This window comes from Daldinia caldariorum (genome assembly GCF_022478825.1).
Source record: "Daldinia caldariorum strain CBS 122874 unplaced genomic scaffold F4812scaffold_33, whole genome shotgun sequence".
NCBI classification, from domain to species: Eukaryota; Fungi; Ascomycota; class Sordariomycetes; order Xylariales; family Hypoxylaceae; genus Daldinia; species Daldinia caldariorum.
Window position 1 is genome coordinate 106,480 of NW_025953069.1, and position 19,479 is coordinate 125,958.

A 19,479-nucleotide genomic window follows, 5' to 3' on the forward strand; every position below is an offset into this window, starting at 1 on the left:
CCGCTAGGCCATAGGTTTGCGTGAAGACGTCCCACCCCCTTTACCCTAAAAAGGGGCAATTATGCTGTTTCCTGGCTACTAAGTCAATTTACCTTAGACAGACAAGAACACGTCCTCCTAAGCTGTGCCATCCTACTATTGAACAGAGTACTCTTTCGATGCTTGAGAAGACATGCCCTTTGGTTGCTATGAACGAGAGTCCACTCTCATACTCACACAATCACTCATCACCACAAGTAGGTACACTCAATTCTCAATAATGATCGACGTTAGGCATCATGATAATAGGTACTAGGTACCTGATCGTAAAACGTAATTATATAAAAAACACACTAACCTGCCCCATAAAGAGCGCCGCCTTGATTACCTAGATATCAAATGATCGTGATGTTCCACCAAAGCCCGGGGAAACAAAAGGGGGGGTGGGAGAGAGAGGGAGAGGGTATATTACCTATGCCGCCGAAGGACTATTAACCGTCACCCTGCCATACCCCTCCCTGCGCAACCCATCCTGAAAGCTCCGACAAAACGCCTCATCCCTAATCACAACCGTAAACACGACGTGGCTGGGCAGCGCCTCGAGCGGCGCCACGATCTTCCGCATCAAGCGGTACCGCTGGTCGTCGCGGGCCGGGTGTTCGAAGGCGAGCACGCGGAGCGTCAGGCGCCGCAGGCCCGTCATCATGCCGACCACGGCGCCGCAGATGTCCGCCCAGCTCTCGTTGTGGCAGATCGGGTACCCCGCCGCCGCGTCCTCCTCGAACCGCGCCCAGTAGTAGAAGCCCGACCAGTCGAGCTCGATCGACCGCACGGCGGAGAGGCCCGCCAGCGGCGAGAGCAGCAGGAAGCGGTAGAACCCTTCCATCAGCTCGAATTTGAAGTGCCGCTTGTATAGCATCGCTATCATTTCCGAGTGGCTAGATATGTTGTATCCCTCGCGTCAGCAATTAATTCATCATCGGCATCATCATCATCTTCTTCTTCTTCTTCCAAAGAAATGAGGGGAGAAACTTACATCCGCTTACAGCTGAGCAGGGGCGTCACCAAGTTAACCTCAGCGGTCCTATTATCCGTTAGGGACGATCTCTCAGCCATGAATTCCCCCCAGAGCGGCAGGTACCTGCGTCTCCGATTATCATGAGCCTGGTCGAGCCTGGCCTGATCGCGGGGGAGGACTGCGTGGGCGAGCTTATTCGCCCTCCGCAGGATGCACACGTCGGCGCCGCCGCCGAGGACGTACTCCCATATCTCGAGCCTGATCTCGGGCGGCAGCCGCAGGAGCAGGCACTGCGTCTGGTCCGAGTACGGCGGCGCGGCGCCGGTCGCGAGCCCCAGGTAGCCCGCGAGCCGCGAGGGCGCCCACCGCAACCGCCGCCAGGCGTCGGACGTCGAGTTCGGTATCCACCCCACTCTGGCCGCCGCCTTCTGCTCGGGAATCGTCCCCCTCCGCCGCCGGCCGCTGATGTCATGCCACTCGAGGGAATATCTCGCACTGGGGTGGGGACGACCCATGGGTGGCGGTACGTAGCTGTCTGGTATGCTGGAATGCAGCATATGGGCAAACGGTCGAAGCAACCAAGCTAAATAAGAGGTAACTAAATATAAGCGCTAAACCCTCTATCAACTATCTCGCCCTAGGTAGGTAGTTTATATAAAATGTAAGGTATATATATATATAGGTGTCTAGTAAGAATGAATATATTTTACCTGCTCGTTTCAGTGAGGGGGGGTATCGGGCCTTTAATGATGATGTTCTTGGGGATTGTTCTGAGTTACTACCTAAGGTAGGTAGGTAAGGATGTCACTGGCTGGGGAGGAATAACTACACCCCCGCACGAGATTGGTTGGTCGACTGCGTCGTATTTGAATATCTTGACGGTACATTTGAACGCACAGCTCGCACAGCTCTCACAGCGCCTTTCACGTCACGCCGTAACATCGGTCTCGCATTTTGATTCCTCTCCAACGGTACATTTACAACGACGTATATATATACGTGAGCATAGTATATTTCTCGTGCCAATGATATTTGTACATCGCCACTGTGATAAGTCAATACCTACCTAATCTACCCTGATATGACCCCAAACTATTTAAAAGCCACATTCCTAAAGAAGGCCGCCAAACCAATCCCGTCAATACCAGTTATCTTGATTCAGAACGCCTCAATGCTTTAAAAGCCTTAAACGCCAGGCAGTAACACAAAACCGCTTTACCCACTTCCAACGGAGGCCGTCGGACACTGTGCGTTCCTGGGGAAGACGGGGGGTTCTGTTAGGATTTAAGCTTAATCTCCGATCCAGAAATGCCATAATAAAGGTTCGAGGTTGGAATCATATAATGAAAAAGGCAGCTTAGCTTCTCCAATTTTTAGGTAGCCGTTTAAATTTAATTTTGTTTTCCTTTTCTGCTCAATGAGGATTCCGCGTATCATTGGGGGCGGTTCGTAACCATTCCCTAATTAAGTAGGTACTTGGCGTTTTGTGAGTCAAAGCCTCAGTTTTACGGCGTGATGCAAAGCGAGCGAACGAGTGAGCAAGTAGGGAAATGATGTAGTTTTTTTTTTTTTTTTTTAGGTTTAGTTTTTTCGCAAACGAAGGATTACGAACCTGATTGAGAAGAGTTGCGGATAGTACTTACGAATTTCTTCCTTTGCCCCAGGTGAAAAGGGGGAGTAAATAGGATTACAATGGGTTTTAAGTCAACCGCATAATGCGTCTATGATAGCTAGCAAAAGAAAGATCCTTCACACGTTAATACCTAATACCCAACGAACCAGCAGAGACTTCCTAGACCTCTACCTAATACCCGACACCTAATATATCTAAAACTCGTCATCTTCTAGGCGATCGGTAAGTGCCTAGGTAGGTAGTCAAAAGAGACTCTAGGATTATCTCAGCAATTCGTCCTGAAATCCGGGGTAGGACTTATAGGTGTAACGCAAAGCACACCAATGAGCCTTCGTAGCAAGCGCTAGCATCATTTCTACGTTACATTCCACCCGTTTTAGTGCGGGTTCCCCCCCTAGTATAAGCAAGGTATCATGTCGGAACTGTGAATCACGACTCCTGCTGGCTTCAAATGTGGAGCTGGTCTCGATGTTGGAAGGACGGGGAACGGAATAAGTACCGCTGTATAATATCTGTACATGGAACTAAATGGTCCGCTAGGCAGTACGAATAGATAATTCTCATCTCCATACACATATCGCCAATAACAACGCAATCCAGGGCCCCCATGAACCGAGAAGCACATAGGTTACGTACCTAGGTAAAGGACCATCATTTCCGGTGACCATCAATCCTAGCCTGTCGTGTGCGGCCGGCGAACTTGCGAAGGTCCACACGACTAGGTAATTCCGTAGACTTTTTGCGCGGGAGCCAGCTCTAGTCCTCCGACTCTTCCGTCAACGGCACCTCCTTCTGCGCGATCTCACCCCCCTTCTTATCCGTATCTTTCTTCTTCTTCTCGTCGGGCCCCAGCGCCGACAGGTAGATCTCGTGGAGATTGTATCGCTTCAGGGAGTCCCAGTCTCCGTCGACGACGCTCATGCCGCAGAACGTCTGTGATTGTTAGTTGGTTTTTGACCTTTTAGAATGGGTTAGAAGGGTAGGGGGAAGAGAAGCAAGAATACAAACCTGATAGATGTCGATGAGAATGACCTTGTCTGGGGACGAGAGATTGACCTTATGACGCGGGGCGATAAGCGATGCGACTTTCTTAATTACGTCGTCGCGCTTAAGCGTATTGTGGGCTCGAAAGCTGGGACGAATAGCATACTATAGAACTCAAGCTATCAGTAAACGCAGATATCTATCAAGATGGGCCGATGGGGGTAGCGCACCGAATAAGCGTCCGCCTTGGGGGCCTCGGTCTTCTCGTCGTCTTCGCCAGTAAGTTGGAAGTGCTTAGCCAAGACATTCTTAGCGACCTCTTCGACAGCAGCCTCGGTGGCTTTTGCAGTCAGCGTGATCGGCGTGAATCGATTGATGAACCTTGACCGTCGCTGCGACTTCTCGGTAATCTCCTTTGCGTCCTTGCAGATCTCCTTGACGAGCGCGACGGGGTCGACAGGCGGCTTCGTCCGTATGAAGAGCAAGCAATCGAGGTCCATGCGCATAGGCTCGAAAGTCGAGCCCTTGGGCTTACTCGCCGGTTTCATCTCCTGGACTTCCTTCTTGATAGATGATTCGATGTCATCATCTTCGTCCTGCTCATCCTCCTTGCCTTCGGCGGGGTCTTCGCGTTTGATGCCGTATAGCTTTTCACCGTACTAAAAAGGTATATTCTGAGCATCGCAGACCCTGTCAGGATTGTTTCAAGAATCGAGAATACCTCTTCGCAAAGATCCATCATTTCCTCCAAGGCTTGTCGCTCCTTGCCCTTAACACACGTGGTCCAAATTCCCATATCACCCACTTCCAGGCCCCTGCCTTTGATGGCCTCAAGTTTGGCCTTCTGGTGAGGCGTCTGCCATCTACCATTGCTACCTCCCTGTAAAATAATGAGATATTGGACCTATTTGTTAAGATATGGTTGTATAATCTTACTTTACTCTTTTTGATAGCACGACCATCGGACCCGTTTGAGGGGGGCTGCTTTCTCTTTGTGGAAGAATCCATGGTTTAGGTGTGAGGGTGTTAATCTTAGAATTAGAATAAAGGATCACCTGCTGGTTTGATTCAGCCTGTGTAACAAATTGGCGTTGGTTCGCGACGTTGTAAACCATATAATTGTGATTTAATCATAAAGGCAACAGGTACGTATCGCAAGTTTATGAATACGGGGATCACGTGTTGAGCAGGTGTAGCTACAGTTACAGCAGCCTTTAGGAAGCTCTTGGCACGTGCTACACCAACGCTAGGCGTTTTTAAATCCACCTCATTCCCATTTCAAGCCTCGATAGGAGGTAACTTTCGTATATAGGACTCGCAATAGCCAACGATCTCAATAATATACAATGATTGAGCAAATTTGGGAAACCTAAAGAAGTTGATATGTATCTGAGGTAATTAAAATTAACTGAAACGTCTAAGTGATTTTAAAGATGAGAAAGGGGGGGATAAGCCTTAAACTCATCCCATCCGGCATCCCGTCCTAACTGAAGTTCATAGCCTCTAGGAACAAAGTCTTGTCTCGCCTGGTCTTTCAGCTTTAGGTATTCATATGTGTATCAGGTACCCTCCCTATATTATTAAAATAAGGCGTCTTCTAGCTAATATCTACCTAAGGTACCTAGATGCCTATTTCAACCACCAAATACCTAGGGAACAATATAATCGGGACATATGTAGGTACGTAGCTAAGGTATGTATAGTCCCAGTATGATATAATACACCGTCCTCATATGTACATTTCTTCTCCATCCACCCATCCATCCATTCATTAGTTTTACTATACCTGCTTGCTTAGGTACTTCTTGATGTAACCATATTTTACAAGTCCAAGTCTAATCTAACACTCCCCCCGGGTCCCCCTTCGCCATATCTTATTTATCCTCCTCTTCGAAAATCTGAACATTATTCGCATATTCCAAAATATTACTAACGATATAATCGTCAATCATCGGTCCCTTGCCAGCCACGACGCGCAGTATCAGCTCATTAAGCGCCTGCCGCCCCAGAATATCCACGTGGTCTGCTGTATTCCGTCCTCCGCGAGGATTGAATCTTTCGGGCTCGTGAGGCATTTCTACGACCGTGACCTTCGCGCCGGCTGGGTTATATCGCTTCATGCGCCAACCTTTAGAGCACATATAACCGCTGCTTAGAATATTAACCGTCCCGTCGCCCTCCCCCATGACTACACCGTGGTCGATCTCGTCAACGGTCAGTGCTGTATCAATAGTGACATTGAGGTTTGTGAGGCCCGGATATTCGGGGCTGCGATAGTAGTATGCTCTCTCGGTTGGCTTCCCCACGCCGTAGAAACAATAAATCTTCAAGCTTGGAGCTAAGGGCAACCTCGTCTCCAGAGGATTGACCCATTTACGACTGTCAAGCTCGTTGGCTTCTACCTCGGCGGTGGTGTGAGCCACACCGTGAGAGAAGCTCTTCTTTACCTGATCACGGTACCAGTCGTCGGTCGTGTCGAATAAATACTGTATTGCGTTGCTGACAGTGAGATTTTGATCCGGCGTGGTCCAGTTAAGACCACGACGGAAGTTTAAAAATGAGCCAAACGAGGTCTTCTGCCCGGGCTTGTCATCCGGCGCCCATGTTAAGTTCCCCCAAACTGCGTCTCCACCAAGCGGCAGCATCGACGACATGCCTGGCATGGCACGAAATATTTCAGCCCGTTCATCTTTGCTGAGGAACTTCTCAAGTCCGTATACCGCAAAAGCGTTTAGCTGCGCCGTGTCGCGCATTTCGCCTGAGAGAATTGCAGTCACATCCTTTACCGCACCCAGCATACATCCACTAATGTTGATCCAGGCTTCGACGTGCTTCTCGACCCAATCGTCACCGCCTTTACCACCTTGCGCGGATGCTACCCAATGGAAGAAATAGAATAGAACCTGGCTACCCATGCTGTGGGACGTAAGAACCACCTTTTGACCCGAGAACTCGTGCGCAAGCTCCACATAACTTTTTAATTTCGTAAAGTATTGGTCTCGTAGCTCGAGGTTTTGATACGACAAGCGCCAATCGTAAGCGGCTGTGAACGAATTGGTCGGGTCGTAACCTAGAGACGCCAGATTCTCCACGATTTTACTCCAGATCCAGTACCCCGTAATGAAGAAGTCCGTTGCGTCAAAGCCCTGCGCAGCTCTTAATTTGATATTTGGCGGATCTAACCCTGTTTCCTTATCCAACATAATATGCTTCTTCCATATCTCCTTGTCTAGGACTAGTGCTCTCATCATAGTCCAGCTACCCCAGAGCCGCCTTCGAAAATACGGACGAGAGATATTAGCAGTCCCCCAAGATTCGAGGCCAGTTGAGATGACGCCGGGAACCATAATGACGGGATGGTGGACCTTAAGTCCTTCGGACCGCGCTTTCAGCCCTACGGAAAAGGAATCGTAGCTATCAACCAAGTCTCGCTCGCCTTTCTACACGAACCGCGGAGATTATTAGTTGAGTCGGTCCCTCTTTTTGAAGGCGGAGACATACCATTAGGTCCCTCATATCTTTGACCAGACCAGCTGGCAGCACGTCAAGAAAACTATCCATACTAAGTTCGCCAATCTCCGGAAGCTCAATTAAGTCATTATTCTTCGCCAGGAACCCAGCAGCTATAAGACCAAACAAGCTGCCCATTAAGAATATAAACGTATTACGCCGCTTGCGCGTCTTTGGCTTCTGCTCGTGTACGATCGTAACATTATCTTTCGGCTTCGCCGGACTTTCGTCTCTCGGTGTCGCCGCCAGCGACGATGAAGACTCGGATGAGTTATCGGCACCAAGCGCCCTGCGTCTGAGAGTGGAAGCCATCGTCGGACAGAGCTACATGACCGAGCAGAAAAGTTTGGTGTGAAAAAGTGGATGGTGCACGGGAGACAGAAATCGGATACGGAACCGCAGATGGTGCTGTATTAAGCGGTATGGAAACGTGGGGTGAGAGGTGGGAATACCGTTTTTTTCTTCTAGGCTCACGACTCGTTCATGGCTGAAAGCTTAAAAGAATAAAAAAATAAATAAAAAAGTCGGTACCTGATCAACGGCACCAAATTTGTAGCAGGCGCGGAAACTCTGGAAAGTCCAGACAGAAATGATACTTACCTTTACCTAAGTGCAATAGATAGTGGGCCATTGTAACACCTTACCTTACCATGTAGGTACATAGTAGCAGTGGCATGTGCTGCCTTCCTTTGAGCATGGACCAATCAGCGGCCTAGATTGGTAGAAGGTTCAGAACGTTTCAGGACCGTTAGTAGGCACTAAGTAGGCACTATGTACTATGAGGTAAGTACACCTCCGCCAGGATCGTACGTGTTAGCGTCTCCACCGTTCCATACTTTATCATTCAAGTAACTTACAAGGTAATTTCTATGATAAAAATACGTTATGAGTTCAAGACGTCTTTCTTCGCACAAGCCAAGACTGAAGATTCTAGATTAATAAGTAAATGCTAGGGAATTTCCCATATAAAACCCCTTGTAAGTTACTTACAGAATCTATATGGGGCTATGGAGACGCTAACACGTACGATCCTGGCGGAGGTGTATCGCTCGCGCTCTTACCATTGCTGCAGGACAAGCATGGATTGCATTTTAACCCCCCATCTAAAACGGACGGCCCCGCGGATACTATTCCTATCTTAGAGAAGTCAGCTCGAAAGGCCCCCCCTCCTTCCCCCCCACCCATTGTAACCCAAGTACGGATTACGCGTGAAGATAAATTCTTTAGCTTGCATGTGAAAGCGGGCCACGTCTAATCTGGCGTGTCTCGTCAGCTTCGTCTTAATTTATTACTGTAACGGACGATCTGCCCGTCTTAGTCAACTTCAGGGCTCTCTTTTCTAGTGTTAAACCGTATCAAGCCATTATAACGCCTCTCACTCCCTGATTTCTCAACGGCGCGTCTCTTTACAAATTACTCTTTTGGACACTTGTCCTCCTTATTGACCGCGTATTGTACAAGACTAAATTTCCAGGCTTTGACGGACGATTAACTACCGATAGCGGCGCTTCAACTTCTTGGGGATCCCTCAGTACAACTAGACATTTTATACGCTACGCGACCTGAAGAAAAAGCTATGGAAATAGAGCGCGCGAAAGAGCTTCCCGGGGAGCTTCTATATATACAATACGAACATTCCCTAGAGGAAAAGTACCTACCCGCTATCCGGGCCCTGATTTCGAAGGACCTCAGCGAGCCTTATAGCATATATGTCTACCGATATTTCTTGTACCAATGGGCTCATCTGTGCTATATGGTAAGTCTCAGCATGTGTATTGTTTTCCATTGTTCCAACATATTTACTAATTTCTTCAATATCTTGCCACTAGGCCCTCAATCCTGTCGATAAATCTCTTATGGGCGTCATCATTTGCAAGCTCGAACACCATGCGTCCCACTCCCCTCCCACACATCGAGGCTATATAGCCATGCTCGCCGTGTCATCTGCCTTCAGAGGCCACGGAATAGCGACCGCACTAGTAAAGATGGCGATCGATGCGATGGCCGAGCGCCACGCCGACGAAATCGTCTTGGAAACGGAAGAAACAAACATACCAGCTATGAGGCTATACGAAAGGCTAGGGTTTCTACGATCGAAGAAGCTCCATCGGTATTACCTAAATGGAAACAGCGCCTATAGGCTTGTATTGCTCTTAAAGTCGCTAGACCTCGACGCTGGCCAGCAACCTGACTAGTAGTGAGATGGGCCGCATCGGTGTAGGAATTGGATGTGAAACTTAGAGTGTGACCCGCGGGCGATATATAAACCCCTTGACGGACGATTACGGAAGACCAGACGACGCAAAAGAGCATGTTAGGAGACCAGCTTGCGGAATTCGGATGGCATTAGCATGGAAGGTCGATGCATTTAGCGGCGTTAAAGGGACAGCAAGCAAGCATTGAGATCCAATTTGGGTCACGCTCAGATTAGTGCCTGTACTCCTCAAAGTCTCTGATTTAGGTATGCATGCAGCGAGCTCCCAGTGGTAAAGGGTAGCGAAAAAATTCAACAATTTTCTGCGAGGGCCCTTTATTTATCTAGTTTCGTCGATTATAGCCTTCTTTTCTCCCTTTAAGACTTCTTAAGCATAGACTTGCTGTCGTATATAGAGGCCCTTATCTCCCAGGGATTGCCTCGTGCTATGCCTAGGTAAGTGTACACATCTAATCTGGTAAGCATCATCTTGTGTGATCTTGTTCGGATTGTTGATAGACTTACCTGGTTTGTAGTATATTGGTCGATCCCTAGCTTGGATAAGTCCGAGCTGCTTCAACCTTTCGGCCACTCTCCTTACGTCCTGCGTATCAGAGAAATCGGCGGTGTAGACACAGATGAGGCGGTCCGTCCTCTTATCAGTAGTCGATCGTGGCGCCACCTTGGCGCCAATTCCAAGCTCGTTGTTTGCCGTAGCTTTGGCGACAATCTCCCAGACCTCGTTGACCTGGGGGACAGAACAGAAGAGCATCCACTGGCATAAATCAGAAATAATTGCTCAAATATGTACTCGTACGAGGTGAACCACTGACCTTGCCGCATCTTACACGCAGAGCCCTTGCGAGATTAAGAATATCTTTAGCCGCATCTATACCTGCCTTCCGGCACTCTCGGGTGATTATATTTGGCTGATTTCCAGACCTTTTGCATGCGTCGATGAATTCCGAGGCAAGATGTAGTCTTGCCATCCCGCCTTCAACTACACTTGGCAGGTCTGCTCCAATCTCTTCGGGTGCTTCATCTTGGCCGCCGGGAATGGTTTGATTACTTGCTTCATGCTTCTTCTTGCGGGGGATATATGGATTACACACCCAAATCCAAGGGTCTTCCGGAGTTTCGTCTGTTGTTGCGGGTGGTACGCGCTGTACAAACTCTTCAATGGTCTCGGTAAGTTGCCAAGCGTTCTTGAGTTTGGCAAACGGGTTATGTAGGTGAGAGATATCGACAGCTTCCTTCTTTTGCGCCTGCATCTTGAGCGGTGTATCAAGAGTTCGCTGTTCCTCCCACCAAGCTTCAACGTCGAATATCTTTACTTTGGCTTTAAGATCTGCCAGAACTTCATCGTCGCCTAAAGTTATTAGTTAGTAACCTATCATCAGTTAAAATAGAACCGAACAATCTCCACCATAGAAATCTGAGTCCTCGGAACTCATAATTGCAATTTAAAATAGACGAGTTGTGTACCTAGGTACGTTATTTTGGTAGATAGCAACTCCTACTATGTGAATAACAAAGTAGAAGTGATAAAAGGCTCAGAAAAATATGGGGAGGATAGAACTTGAATTAGGTAGGTAGGTATGTAACGAGTCAGGTTTACAATATTGGAAACATACCAGGTAAAGTCAACATTAATAAGTTAGTCGAAAATTCCCCAAAGGTCCTTGCATCATGAGACCAGGGTTGCTGGTGATTGATGTGCTCTTGCCAGATCAAATGTTCCCGACTTCCCCTCGTTCTTGCAAGTCAGGCAGTGATAGCTCGTCCGTTTGTTACCACGGTCTTTCCATAAGAGGAACGGGAACCGGGCGCTCGGGCGCTAATTAGACCGGGTCCAGTACCTCCTAACTGGAAGGGCTCCAATGCTCCAGGGTTTATTCAGCGGGGATGATTCCGAGCCGCTCTTCACAGCTTCAAAAACCGGCATGCAGCTCTGATGCCCCACTATTTTAGTGTAAGTCCCCACTATCTTCTCTACATAGTATAAAGTATAAAAGAAAAAGAAAAAAGCAAAAATAACTTCAAAATTCTTCTCAACGTCTCCGCGGGGGCTTGAATTTTACGCTAATTGCTGACATATTCTCCGTTGACGAATATAAACGCGGTAGAAGAGGCCTCATAAAAACGTCATGGACGTGCAGGGACGTGGCATTACGCCTCTGAAATCACTAACCCTCGATCTTCCCCCAAGCTGTATCGAGTTTTGTCCAAGCCATCCGGACTATTTCGTCGTTGGCACGTATAACTTACAAAAAGAGGATAAGGATGAGACGGGGGCGGAGGCGGATATAACCACCGAAGCTGATGATGAGCCACAGCAAATAAAAAAGGCCCAGACTCGGAATGGCAGTCTTGTTCTCTTCAAACTGTTAAATATTGCAGACATGTAAGCTACCTTATATGCCCTATTTATCTACGTTATTCCAATTTAATATCAAATTCACCATTGGATAGAAAACACGTACAAACCGTTGTATACCCTTCTGCTATTCTTGATCTTCACTTTCATCCTAGCCGGGAGAAGTCTAGTGTACTGGCTGTCGTTTCCAGTACTGGCACCCTCTCGTTCTTCAATCTTTCGGTTTCAGAAGGGTCTTCAGCTTCTCTAAACGAAATTATCACCCATAAACCACTTGGTGATGATGAAGGAGTTTTGTTTCTGTCGTGCTCGTGGCACCCACATATCCCCGAGCTCCTGGCGGTTACAACCTCCAACTACGAAGTCCATATCTTGCGCGTGACTGACTTATGGGACACGTCTAAAACTTGCGATGGACCTGTGATAACTCACACTCTCGAGGCTTGGACAGTGGCATTTTCGTCGTTAACGCCAGCTAGGCCTATCCCGGACGAGGCAGGTTCTTCGGAAGAAAATTATGAGCAGTTTGCAGTGTTCTCCGGAGGCGATGACTCTAAACTCCTTACGACGAACTGTGCATACTATCCAGCTCGTCATGATGCTGAAGGGGATTTAATAGAGGCTTCTTATCCACCGATTGTGTCCAAGGGTCACGGAGCTGGCGTAACCGCTATACTCCCCCTCAACTTACGCGTTTCATCACATGATTCTATCGTTGTCACTGGAAGTTATGACGATTACATTAGAGTATACACGTTTGACGAGCGGAGAGACGGCATGCCACCTTACAGACCCAAGTTGTTAGCAGAGCAGAACTTACAAGGAGGTGTATGGAGACTTAAATTGATAAGACTGGAAGAGGCCGCAGAAAACACCGAGGATGAGAATCAGCCATGGAAAGTCTTTATTCTCGCCTCATGCATGCACGCGGGATCACGGGTACTCGAGATCTCAGGTAGCACAGACCCCGAGGTTTGCGGGATCAAAGTTCTGGGTCGGGTTGAGGAACACAAGAGTATGAATTACGGCAGCGATTTTCAACCGGGATCCGAGGTAGGAGATAGAAATCTCCGATGTGTGTCAACAAGCTTTTATGACAAGTTGTTGTGTTTATGGGAATACTAATAATCACCTAGGACCTAGGTAGTATGCTTGAACCCTTCATAACTAACGGTGATATGTGTATAGTAGTTCTTAATCAGCTTGGCGACGTAAAGTTACAAATTATCTCAACATTACTAGACCGTATGGAATATTGTAGATAATCGCAACTTCTGAGGCTATGACATGTTATCCTTGTAAAACCCAACCCATCTCTACATAGGTAGTAAATAATTCGGTCCAGTTCAACCTAGGTAGGTTCTGATGGAGCGTATATATTGTGGAGCATAGTCGTGTCAATGTTTCAATGTTGCCATGGCCCATGCGGCGTTGTAGGGAAATGTTCTAGACTTCTAGTGCTTCTAGTGCTTCTAGAACGGTGGCTTCCCTGATCAAATAACTGATTGGTTATGCGTTCAAGTACATAATAGTACATGACAACAAGCCCTTTGAAGGTGGGGTTTGCTGTATGGCACTGGAGTTTATGTACCTAGGGCGAGGCAGGTACACCCTAATAACGCTGGTTTAGTATCGTACATGCGTTGTAGGTATTTTACACAGATACTGGTCTACAGCAGGTACGATGTAGGTACATAATCTACGGTTTAGAGAGAGGGGAGCTCAAGCCTTAACGTAGTACCTACCATGTATTCATGTCTCCATGTATGCCACATATATACTCTACCTAAGGTGGACCCACCAATCGTCGCGTGCAGAAGGTACTATGTACAATAGGTACCTAACAATACGGTCTGCTGCCGAGCTGAAGCAACATTACCTGTAAATTTCCGCCAGACACGAACCTCAATCACGGTACCTTAGTTAGCGCATAATTTCATAATTCATCGTTCCACGTTCCACCTTCAACCTTTAACCTTTAACCTTTTCCTTGAGCAAGAACCGTATTAACGGATCCAACACTTTCTTTTTCTTTTTTTCTCAATCTATCTACAAAAAAGTGATCCGTGCCGAATCTCTATACCCCCAATTCGGCATATCTTTTCCGCCTTTCATTTCATCTCGTAACTAATCTTCGGACATTGCCTGATGATTCACACCTGAAGCCAAGGTTGGTCGATAGCTCACGCTCACCCCTCCAAAGATCGTCGCCGACCGCGCACCTTCCAGTTCCCCAATACGATGGCTGCGCATACTGCGATCAACGGCAATATGGGATCGGGCAGCGTAGGTTTTGGCGCCGACAACATGGAGGTCCTACCCAAAATTCACAAGGCCCTAGAGGTCATTCATAATCCTCACTCTCCCAACGACACACGTAAAGATGCCCAGATGTTCCTTGAAGACGTAAAAAACAACGGAAATGCCTCCTTTTACGGATTCCACCTCTCTATCGACAAGACCCAGTCTCCCGTGGTGCGACATTACGCTCTATCGCTCCTCGAATACGTAATCAAACATAAATGGGCCGATTATACCGAAGATCAGGCTGCCGACCTGCGCAATGGCGTTCTAGAGCTTTCACGAGGTATAACCAGAGAAGACCCTACATACTTGAGGAACAAGATTGCCCTGTTATGGGTCGAGGTTGCAAAAAGGACCTGGGCTGGAGAGTGGATGGACATGGACGCTTTACTTTGCCAACTATGGTCAGGCCCTGCGGTACACAAGGAGCTTGTCTTGTGTATCTTAGAGATGCTCTCAGACGACATCTTTAGTGGCGACGATCCGGTGGTGGCAGTCCGCGAGGGCGTCCTTAGTAAGGCGTCTGTTGAGATTTTCACACCCGCTGCTGTCCTAATAGAAACGTTCCCTAAGAGACAGGCTGGGCCAGATGTGAGATGCGGTGATGAAGGCTGGCTTGCAAGAATAACGGACCTTCTAAATCGTTGCTTGTCAGAAGATATACAAAACGACTCAGAAGTGCGAAGCTGTGCCGTTCGTGCTCTCGGCGTGCTCTACTCCCTACTGCCCTGGGTCGTTCCCAATGCCGTCACCGCTACACAGTGTGTTCCAGTGATGTGTGAGGGGCTTCGTGCAAACCATATCGAAGTCCAGAAGGTAAGCCGCTCTGCTAGTTTTCTCTGTACCTGTTACTAATTTTTAAAGGCCTCTCTGGAAGCTTTACATTCCTTCTATTCGAGAACAAGCTTTGTCGACCAGGAGTTTATAGACCTCGTCGTTCCCCTCTACAGCAGCAAATACGTTGATCTATTTAGACAGCTTTTTCAGTGGTCCGTGGTTGATCCAGAGGATATTGACGACGACAAATATCAATTCTCTAAGAAGTTATCTGAAGTGAGTTTAACCAGAGGTTTAATTGCCATGTCCACTCACTGACCATGTGTAGGTGATTTCATTCCTAGGGACCTATATGGACCGACGTTTTAACGTTTTACCTAACGACCCATCCCGTATCGACTTCCAAGGATTCCTACAACTGCTTCTACTGATTGCCCAAAGCCAGAGCTTGGTGGTCTCAATCCCCGTCCTCGTAACGTGGACCCGGCTTTTAAGTAACGAGTCTCTTGGACGGAACATCGCAAGTTTGCCTTCGCTCATTGGGCCGCTTCTAGAATGTTGTAGTTCGAGGCTTGTTCGGTATGAAAGCTTGCCCGACGATACGCAAGACCCTACGTTTCTCTTCCTATTAGAAGATACAGACACGATTCCCGAGCGACATGCTTTCCTGGGAAACTATAGACGCTACAGCTCAACAGTGATCGAGCTCATTGTAGAGTTGCAGACAACTGACGCAATGCAACATATCCTGGGTCAAACAGATAACATCTTGGAGCATCTTTACAGTGATGGACCAGCCTTCGATAGTACGTCTCACCTAAATTTATAACGTTTTCAGTCTAACCATCAGCAGTGGCCAATTACTCCAAGACGTCCCCACAAGTCCTCCGAGTTGACGCTCAGGCAACAGTAATCGAAGCAGCTCTAAAGGGATGCGTGAGATGGCGCTCATATGTTACTGCGGAGGAGGTCAGTATAAGCGTATATTCTATTTAGCACAGAGGGCAGTACTAACACGTTATAATAGCGAAACGCAGTAGAAGCAAGTCTAGAATCATGGTGCAATCGTCTGCTAGCCATGAAGTTTGAGGTATGCTTTTCTTGTATTGGCACCCTGTCGATATTTACTTACCAATATAGGATCCTCTTATCCGAAAACGAATTCTAGAGCTTCTTGTTGCTTTCTCCATCAACGCGCTTGATCGGAACGCAGGCTTTATGCTTAAAGTTCTGGAACACATTCTCGTAACTTGGCCAGCTACGCATCCCGATTACCGTGTATACACAGATGCAATTAAGGAGTTGCAGACGGAGAGCTTGGTAGAGCTTCAGAGACTTGCCGTCAAGATGCCCGATCATTTACTGGTCAGAAATACAATCCCGTTTCCTTATCATACTTGACTATCTGTGCTAACTAGGTTCTCAGGATGTTTATGACCAGATAGAGGCAAAAGTGAACGAGATGATTGCTTCAGGAACACTCGACGAGAAGCGCCAAATCAACTACCAGACTTTTCTATTTACGATAATGTAAGCATCAGATGCTAAAGTGTCCCAAAGGTATACTAACCGACCTAGTCACCGTTCCACCCGACTCGACGAGGCTACCAAAGCTCAAAAGCTACGCGGGTTCATTGACCCCGTCGTAGCTCAGTGGCAAGATGACCGCCTCAAGCAGGCCTTGTCATCATATGCCGGATTTTGCGAGCTTATGGCTCTTGACAAAGCGCAGAACTATCTTGCGCGAATGCAGATGCAAAACATTCCAGACTGGGGTTCAGTTGAGCTCGATGCTGAGGGACAAGCATTACAAGCCGAGCTTGAAGAGCGTCAAACTGTTAGGACGCCCCTTACCTTATATCCGAACTTATTTGCTGACATAGCATATAGGTTCTTCCGCTACGACCTGCGAAGTCATTCCTGACTTGTTCCGCCGATAAGGTAGAAAAGGGGACTAATCCATACCAGGTCTCGTGTGCCTTGTGGCAAGATGGATTCCCAATTATCCTTCCCCAACTCCTTAATTTCTTAACGTAAGAATCCCTATATATCCCACAAGCGGTAGTACATATACTGATATGCACTACTAGCCATGCACACGCTTCGCATACCCCTGACAATTGGACGGGGTTGCCACCCGAGATGAGAACAATCGTCGGTCGCGTCCTCACCGACAGGTTTTGGCAGGCCGGTATTTCAGAAGGTAGTAAAGACGAGTTTTACGCTCGCGTACTCGAGAAGAAGCTCACCCTAGAGGGGCTCGCCTCGACGATTCGAGGTTCCATACGCTTTGTGCGCGAATCATGCTACGCAATCATATATTGCATGACGCGTCTAGACGTGCACTTCTACGGCTTCAGCGAGCTTCCAGGACCCTTGGCTCATGCTCTCCTTGCAGATTCCTTCAGTCTTTCCGCTCACCAGTTGATTAATGTCCTTAACCTTGTTAGATACTTGGTGGACAACTGCCCGGTCCCTCTAAGAGAGCATTTCCTCCCACCAATTCTGGCCGCGTGTTGTCAGCAGATGGATGCCAGGATAAACTCGGAATGGATGAAGCTTGAGCATCAGCAGGCGGTAAAGACGGGAGGAGACGCTCTAACTGAGGAGATGAAAGCAGAGAGTATCCTGAGGCAATTGACCAATGCAGCTGTGATGATGGTCGCTGACTTTTTAGATCCAGCTCGACTCAGTAAGTCCAGACTAATTAGCGACTTATTACACATTTTTGCGAGATATCTGATATGCTGACTCCCTCCTAGATGGCAAGGATACGGGAAATCATCTTACACTTCGAGAGTTCTGCCTAGAGCATTCCTCTGTCGTAGAGCCCCTCCTGATGTTCTGCACCCATGCGATAAGGTGGCATGATTCTCGGTGCTGCGGCATCATGTTGAGGGTTTTCCGCTCTATCATTCCGGAATTTACAACAGGCCTTCCTCCGTCTGATACCACCGCCGTCATCCGCGAATATATATCGTCCGATGTTGTAAAAGCATGCATCACTTCTATTCACGAGCCATATTTTGTTGACCTGCAGAAGGAATTCGCTTCGCTTATCGCCACTATCCTTGTGACATACAACGACTACACAAAAACAGCGAGGGATGTACTACTCTCGCTTCCCAACGTGAAGCAAAGTGACGTGGACAGCGGGATAGAATACATGTTGAGGAGGGAAACAAGCTCGCGCGGTCAACGAGCAGTTGTCCTTCAATTGCTAGGCGATATAAAAGGAGTGAGCGTGTCAGAGATGGGAAAGTTGAGCAAAAGCACCAGAATGCCTACCAAGGCTCCTTCAGCAAAGAGGCCGATCCGCAGTAAAATGGCGCAGCAATTCATGACTGCTCCAGTATCCAGCCATGATGCTTCGGGACCAGGCGCTACAAGCAATGGCGGGGAGAATGGGAATGACAATAATCTGGATGGCCTCGCTAGCCTGTTCAATTCGTAGCGCGTATCAAGTTATCAGCATCGCATTCTCGGACCAGATTAGACGGGGTGGGCTTTTCCTTTTCGTTTGCGGTTGACTGCACAGCTAATTGCGCTGTTTTATATTGAGCTCGCATGCTCGTTGGCGGTGGGATACCAGCCAAGATGAAATCGTAAGAGGTGGGAGTATGATACGGTGCGTTGGCCATAATCAGAGCAAGGAGGTTGCCGGTCAGACTACCTAGTGCGCCAAAATCCTATTTTGCACCGTCAATGCTGACATAGGTGGCAGGGTGTCTTTCTTAGAGGTAGCAGCTCGAGGCCGAATGTAGATATAGTTGATTTGTTACAGAATTCTGGCTGTACCCTAGGTAGTTAGATAGCATTTGCAGGCGTCTGAACTCGACAATAAAAAGACAAAATAATTCACCTATATATGGGTTAGATACCTAAAGAGAAGGAAATTCTGAATCCTAGTGCACGATAAATTTAGTAGTACCTAATATAGCAATACTGCAGATATGTTATGTTCGGGTGTGGCAATCATTAAAGGACCGTAGCATTTTGCTTGATGATATTTGTTATTAACAGCTAATATAATATATACCTCTTATAAGCTTCTCTCTCTACAGTACATTGAAATAGATTACATTTAATGGTTAATAAAACTGACACATGCCACAAATGGGGTTGGATACTTTGTATTCCCAATTGTTTAGATTGTTATATGTACTGAAGGTACTAGGTCAATACTTTTTTTTTCCTCGGCGCACCTGATCACAGATGATGCAAAAACTGTAATAATTCATGTAGTAAGATTCAACCTGACGAGTCACCTGGTAGATTAAAGGCTAAGTTGGTGTCTTACTAAGATGGCTAAGTAGGTCTTAGAAACTGTATGTTTGTATCAGATTCGACTGCCCGGACTACGTAACGTACGTACGTACGTGTAACCAGGAACGCCAAGTCCCGGGCCCCGCAGTTGAATTAATGATAACCGTTTGCATAGCACTTAAATTAATAGCTACAAGGAGGTAGATAACAAGACATCCTTGGAGATTATGAGTTCATAAACCTAAAAATGGCCCTTGAAGTTTATGGAGAAAATGGAAAAATGCTATCCGTACGAGGTACCTTAGGTACTTGGATTACCCTTGGCATTACAACCATTACCCTACCTAACATTATTCTTTTTTATTTTATTTTTTTCCTATTTCTTCCTTTTACGCCAACCCTTCCAAACCCGCCAGCCCATTTTAATTGTTACAACC

General features: G+C 47.4%; 7 protein-coding genes across 7 annotated transcripts; 3 read left to right on the forward strand and 4 right to left on the reverse strand.

Annotated features, from left to right (window-relative positions):
• Positions 1-451: 451 nt before the first annotated feature.
• Positions 452-1,512, reverse strand: F4812DRAFT_453873 (uncharacterized protein; the record flags this gene model as incomplete). Its single annotated transcript, XM_047936544.1, has 2 exons — positions 452-917; positions 1,016-1,512. 2 exons carry the CDS (start codon positions 1,510-1,512, stop codon positions 452-454), a joined length of 963 nt encoding a protein of 320 aa, XP_047785300.1.
• A 1,874-nt stretch (positions 1,513-3,386) lies between these two features.
• F4812DRAFT_464199 (uncharacterized protein) lies at positions 3,387-4,622 on the reverse strand (the record flags this gene model as incomplete). Its single annotated transcript, XM_047938323.1, has 5 exons — positions 3,387-3,563; positions 3,639-3,779; positions 3,845-4,273; positions 4,336-4,494; positions 4,551-4,622. The coding sequence occupies 5 exons, from the start codon at positions 4,620-4,622 to the stop codon at positions 3,387-3,389; spliced, it is 978 nt and encodes a 325-aa protein (XP_047785301.1).
• Positions 4,623-5,408: 786 nt separating this feature from the next.
• On the reverse strand, positions 5,409-7,745 carry F4812DRAFT_292597 (LACT-domain-containing protein). Its single transcript, XM_047931157.1, has 2 exons — positions 7,116-7,745; positions 5,409-7,054 (listed from the first exon to the last, which is right to left on the reverse strand). The coding sequence occupies exons 1-2, from the start codon at positions 7,434-7,436 to the stop codon at positions 5,489-5,491; spliced, it is 1,887 nt and encodes a 628-aa protein (XP_047785302.1). The 5' UTR covers positions 7,437-7,745; the 3' UTR covers positions 5,409-5,488.
• A 571-nt stretch (positions 7,746-8,316) lies between these two features.
• On the forward strand, positions 8,317-9,828 carry F4812DRAFT_292609 (acyl-CoA N-acyltransferase). Its single transcript, XM_047931158.1, has 2 exons — positions 8,317-8,880; positions 8,954-9,828. The coding sequence occupies exons 1-2, from the start codon at positions 8,701-8,703 to the stop codon at positions 9,317-9,319; spliced, it is 546 nt and encodes a 181-aa protein (XP_047785303.1). The 5' UTR covers positions 8,317-8,700; the 3' UTR covers positions 9,320-9,828.
• On the reverse strand, positions 9,508-10,888 carry F4812DRAFT_292614 (DUF1917-domain-containing protein). Its single transcript, XM_047931159.1, has 4 exons — positions 10,745-10,888; positions 10,152-10,687; positions 9,844-10,093; positions 9,508-9,788 (listed from the first exon to the last, which is right to left on the reverse strand). The coding sequence occupies exons 1-4, from the start codon at positions 10,770-10,772 to the stop codon at positions 9,697-9,699; spliced, it is 906 nt and encodes a 301-aa protein (XP_047785304.1). The 5' UTR covers positions 10,773-10,888; the 3' UTR covers positions 9,508-9,696.
• A 433-nt stretch (positions 10,889-11,321) lies between these two features.
• Positions 11,322-13,080, forward strand: F4812DRAFT_448492 (uncharacterized protein). Its single transcript, XM_047935866.1, has 2 exons — positions 11,322-11,722; positions 11,791-13,080. Exons 1-2 carry the CDS (start codon positions 11,466-11,468, stop codon positions 12,818-12,820), a joined length of 1,287 nt encoding a protein of 428 aa, XP_047785305.1. The 5' UTR covers positions 11,322-11,465; the 3' UTR covers positions 12,821-13,080.
• Positions 13,081-13,567: 487 nt separating this feature from the next.
• Positions 13,568-18,800, forward strand: F4812DRAFT_448493 (ARM repeat-containing protein). Its single transcript, XM_047935867.1, has 11 exons — positions 13,568-14,815; positions 14,864-15,052; positions 15,105-15,582; positions 15,630-15,745; positions 15,804-15,866; positions 15,917-16,141; positions 16,203-16,306; positions 16,355-16,613; positions 16,667-16,809; positions 16,867-17,468; positions 17,539-18,800. Exons 1-11 carry the CDS (start codon positions 13,937-13,939, stop codon positions 18,228-18,230), a joined length of 3,750 nt encoding a protein of 1,249 aa, XP_047785306.1. The 5' UTR covers positions 13,568-13,936; the 3' UTR covers positions 18,231-18,800.
• The last annotated feature ends 679 nt before the right edge of the window (positions 18,801-19,479 follow it).